The sequence below is a fragment of the Neolamprologus brichardi genome, chromosome 12 (genome assembly GCF_056152115.1).
Source record: "Neolamprologus brichardi isolate AB-2024 chromosome 12, ASM5615211v1, whole genome shotgun sequence".
NCBI lineage: Eukaryota > Metazoa > Chordata > Actinopteri > Cichliformes > Cichlidae > Neolamprologus > Neolamprologus brichardi.
The window spans coordinates 3,378,156-3,382,842 of record NC_142115.1 but is presented as its reverse complement, the minus strand read 5'-3'; the positions used below and the strand labels follow the sequence as shown (position 1 = coordinate 3,382,842).

Here is a 4,687-nt window from a genome sequence, read left to right as displayed (position 1 = left end):
CAAGCTCGGGTCCTCTACCAGAGGCCTGGGAGCTTGAGGGTCCTGCGCAGTATCTTAGCTGTCACGGTCTGTGGGGCAGACCGTGGGGATGAGGGGAATGAGGACCCAAGATGCAGGACTTTGTGATGAAGGCAGTGCGTTTATTTACAGTGGTGTAAATAGTTCACAGAATAAACCCCATGTTTTCCCCTTGACTTCCGTGTCGTGTCTTCACCCACAGCTTCGTGCTCCGTGCTCTTCGCTCCAGTGTGTCCCCGCACCCCGTGCTCGCTGCTCTTGTCTTCCCCGCTCCTTCCTGGAGAAAAATAACAAAGAAGCAACTTGTCAGGACACTCGACTACCGCGGGCATGTACTCACTGGACTGGGTACTAATGACACTAACGTGGAGTCAAACTCAATAATCCAGCGTCGGTGGAAGCTCCATCACTCTTCTAAATAGTTCCACCGACGAGCCCAGATGAGGAGCAGGTGTGCGGCAAGGACTTCGGGTGTGGCCAGCCCTCAAGTCAGGCCACGCCCCCAGGGCTGAAGGTGCCTGTAACTTGGCCCCAGAAGACAGGCAACACAGCCACCTGCCTACATACAGATGTGCACAGGGGCAGTGCAGACAACACCAAATAATAACGATAATAATAATAACAACAACAATCAGTCCCCACTGCCCACGGACCCCGAGTCCCCAGAGCCGGGTCCGTGACAGTACCCCCCCTCTAAGGGTCGGCACCCGACGACCCAAAACAAAAACCACAACCCAACCAGCCCAGGGCGGGCGGCAACAGGACGGAGGGCCGGGACCAACCCCCAAATGGCCAAGCTGTCCATCTCAAAAGTCCCAGAGGCTCAACCGCGACTCCAGCGGAGGCACAAAAACAGTTCAATAATCCCCCAAAACCGTGGCGGGAGAAAAACAGTTCAGTCGGCCAGTAACTATGACACAAGAGTTCAGGTGGCCTACCTCGGGTCCCGTGATAGCAACAGAATACTTCAGGCGGCCTGCCACGGGTGCAATGGCGGCGACGCTGCAGCTCCGGCGGGCGGCCACGGGTCCGGTGGCAGCAGCATTGCAACTCCGGCGGGCGGCCACGGGTCCGGCGGTGGCGTTGCTGCTTCGGCGGGCGGCTATGCGTCCGGCAGCCGCTGCGAAACGGTCCTGGCAGGCGGCCACGGATCCGGTGACGACAGCGTGGCAGCTGCGGCGGCTTGCCCCGGGTCCGGTGGCGACTGCCCTGCTCCCCAGGCGGCCGGGTCCGGCGGCGCTGCTCCGGTGACCTTCCCCGGGTCCGGCGGTGCTGCTCCGGTGAGCAACAGCGAGATGTGGTACATGGCCGATGACGCGCTGGTCGCTGACGTGGACGCGCTGGATGTGGACGGCGTGGAGGGCGCGCTAGACGTGAAGGTCCCTCCGGCAGCGGCGCTGGCTCCACCGGCTCGCTGAGCTGCACCTCGGCTGGCAGCGGCGCTGGCTCCACCGGCTCGCTGAGCTGCACCTCGGCTGGCAGCGGCGCTGGCTCCACCGGCTCGCTGAGCTGCACCTCGGCTGGCAGCGGCGCTGGCTCCACCGGCTCGCTGAGCTGCACCTCGGCTGGCAGCGGCGCTGGCTCCACCGGCTCGCTGAGCTGCACCTCGGCTGGCAGCGGCGCTGGCTCCACCGGCTCGCTGAGCTGCACCTCGGCTGGCAGCGGCGCTGGCTCCACCGGCTCGCTGAGCTCCAGCGGCTGCGGCGCGGGCTCCTCCCGCTCGCTGAGCTCCAGCGGCTGCGCTGCAGCTACAGATGGTTGATCCGGAGGTGAAGGTGGTGATACGGCATCCGCAGGCGGTGGAGATGTTGGTAAAGCAGGTGATGTGGATAGCGAAGCCAAGAGTGCTGCGCTCGTTGCAGACTGATGGGACGCTGGTGGAGTGGGTCCAGCCGGTGTATCGACCTCCGACACAATCGGCTGAGGAAAAGTCAGGGAACCTGGTGGTGAGGCGCGCCGGCGGCGCGAACGTCGCTTCCTAAACGATGCCGGGGCCGGCGTGTCTGACTGAGGTTCCACCAGCCGGCCGGGCAGGACAGCAGCTGTGTGGTTTCGAACTGCCGGTCCTTCGTCTGCTGACTCAGCAGATGCCGCGGGGGTGAGTGGAGATGTGGTGAGGTGCAGAGAGCGTGGGAACCGTTTCCCCCGCAATGGAGGGTCCAACAAGTGAGCCGCAAGCAACGGTGGGGAAGCTATCTGCCTATGGAAAAAGAAACAGGCAGCAAGGGCTCCCAGGGAGGTCGCCACATCCGCCTCACCCGGACAGCCCAAACCAAAAAGCTCGAAGCTGGAACTTGCCCTCAGTACGGTTATAATCGAAATTAATCTCTTAATGTCCAAAAAGCTCACAGAAAAGGTGGTGGAAGACAGGAAAGTATCAAAAAATACGACCTGTATGTGTCTCTGATGTGGATCCGCCGCCTGGATAATGCTCCGACCGTACTTCCAGAGCTGGGCGAGCAATTCCTCCTGTGACACGGTCCTTGAGTCCGCTGGGCCCATAATGGCTGGATTATTCTGTCACGGTCTGTGGGGCAGACCGTGGGGATGAGGGGAATGAGGACCCAAGATGCAGGACTTTGTGATGAAGGCAGTGCGTTTATTTACAGTGGTGTAAATAGTTCACAGAATAAACCCCATGTTTTCCCCTTGACTTCCGTGTCGTGTCTTCACCCACAGCTTCGTGCTCCGTGCTCTTCGCTCCAGTGTGTCCCCGCACCCCGTGCTCGCTGCTCTTGTCTTCCCCGCTCCTTCCTGGAGAAAAATAACAAAGAAGCAACTTGTCAGGACACTCGACTACCGCGGGCATGTACTCACTGGACTGGGTACTAATGACACTAACGTGGAGTCAAACTCAATAATCCAGCGTCGGTGGAAGCTCCATCACTCTTCTAAATAGTTCCACCGACGAGCCCAGATGAAGAGCAGGTGTGCGGCAAGGACTTCGGGTGTGGCCAGCCCTCAAGTCAGGCCACGCCCCCAGGGCTGAAGGTGCCTGTAACTTGGCCCCAGAAGACAGGCAACACAGCCACCTGCCTACATACAGATGTGCACAGGGGCAGTGCAGACAACACCAAATAATAACGATAATAATAATAACAACAACAATCAGTCCCCACTGCCCACGGACCCCGAGTCCCCAGAGCCGGGTCCGTGACATTAGCTGTTCCCAGGACTGCGCTCTTCTGGACAGAGATCTCTGATGTTGTTCCCGGGATCTGTTGGAGCCACTCGCCTAGTTTGGGAGTCACCGCACCTAGTGCTCCGATTACCACGGGGACCACCGTCACCTTCACCCTCCACATCCTCTCGAGCTCTTCTCTGAGCCCTTGGTATTTCTCCAGCTTCTCGTGTTCCTTCTTCCTGATATTGCTGTCATTCAGGACCGCTACATCGATCACTACGGCCGTCTTCTTGTGTTTGTCTACCACCACTATGTCCGGTTGGTTAGCCACTCAAAATCTCTTAAGAATAAATGGTTATAAATTCCATAATTATTATTAGATAAAGAGGGGGGGACAGGAAGCACAAGCAAGCAGAAGGTCTGAATGATCCGTCAACTGACTTTTATTGGTAAGGCACCAAATCAAATTAAGTCAACGACACGGAGCGAGAGTTAAAACTCTTTGAACACTCTTGCAAAACTTTCTCTTTTTTTTTTTTACATGTGTTGCTACACTGTAACTGAAGAGTCTTCCACATGGCAATGTGGTGCTGGCTCGATTTGTGGAAGACGCACACAACTAGTGACATGAGCACAATACAATGGCAGTTGACTCAATGTGTCGCTTGAGACAAAACACGTTTCTCAGCCCGGAAAAACTGATCGATCAAGGATACTTTGACAGCTTGCCCTGATAGCTGGCAAATAAAACACTCGGCTATTCTGCTCACCTTTGCTGTGCCCTCAGAAGGAATCATAAGCCCTTCTTTGTTTTTCAGTGTAAGTGATAGCTCGGATCAGACGACGCAGGTACAACATCGGTCACTAAACTACTGCGGCACACATGACAAGGCAGCCTTTCCAATCTGATGTCATAATGACAACATAGTTACCATGGTAACACCCATACATATAATTAAAATCAGTCTATCAGTCTTACCTGTGAAAGGGATTCCCATGTGATCTTGTTTTGGTGGTATAATAGTTCAAATAGGGCCCAGTCCCACTAACAGCCGCCATTGTAGTGACAGTTTTGCTTTTGTAATGTATATTCATGTGTGTAACAATCAGGTTCATAATTGAATACTCTATCTCACCCTGAAACTCTCCTCAGCATCTCCTAAAAGCAGCACTGAGTGTTTTCTTTAAACTAGTAGAGTGAGTTTTAACACCAGGTGCTGCAGTGAAGACTGTTAGTGGTGCTGAAAGCTTCGTCACTCATGCACTCACAGGGACCCAGGCATCAAATGAAGGGACTCCATCAAGTGCTGCCAAACCAAAGAGTAAAAATGAACACAATATGCATCAAAATGAAAACCCAAACCCCAGAGAATGAAACCCTGGACACAATCAAGCACTTTGGCAACATAAACCCCACTTTATACCCATATGATGGCAGACCTCCATCTAATGTGAGAAATGAGATCACTGCGCTAAGATTCTAACTGCTGGAATCTCAGCACATGCAGTAAACGAATCACTACAAAATGCAAACTACAAGGCTGC

At 55.1% G+C, this 4,687-nt stretch overlaps 1 protein-coding gene across 1 annotated transcript; it reads right to left on the bottom strand.

Annotated features, from left to right (window-relative positions):
* Positions 1-875: 875 nt before the first annotated feature.
* On the bottom strand, positions 876-2,520 carry LOC148100129 (uncharacterized). Its single transcript, XM_087848810.1, has 2 exons — positions 1,444-2,520; positions 876-1,358 (listed from the first exon to the last, which is right to left on the bottom strand). The coding sequence occupies exons 1-2, from the start codon at positions 2,518-2,520 to the stop codon at positions 876-878; spliced, it is 1,560 nt and encodes a 519-aa protein (XP_087704936.1).
* Positions 2,521-4,687: the final 2,167 nt, after the last annotated feature.

What these genes read in the sequence shown, in the direction of transcription:
- LOC148100129 (XM_087848810.1), bottom strand. Translation starts at nt 2,520, where the DNA reads ATGGGCCCAGCGGACTCAAGGACCGTGTCACAGGAGGAATTGCTCGCC. An exon ending in CAGCGCCGCTGCCAGCCGAG is followed by an intron (nt 1,359 to 1,443) that starts GTGCAGCTCAGC and finishes GTCCACATCCAG; the next exon opens with CGCGTCCACGTCAGCGACCA.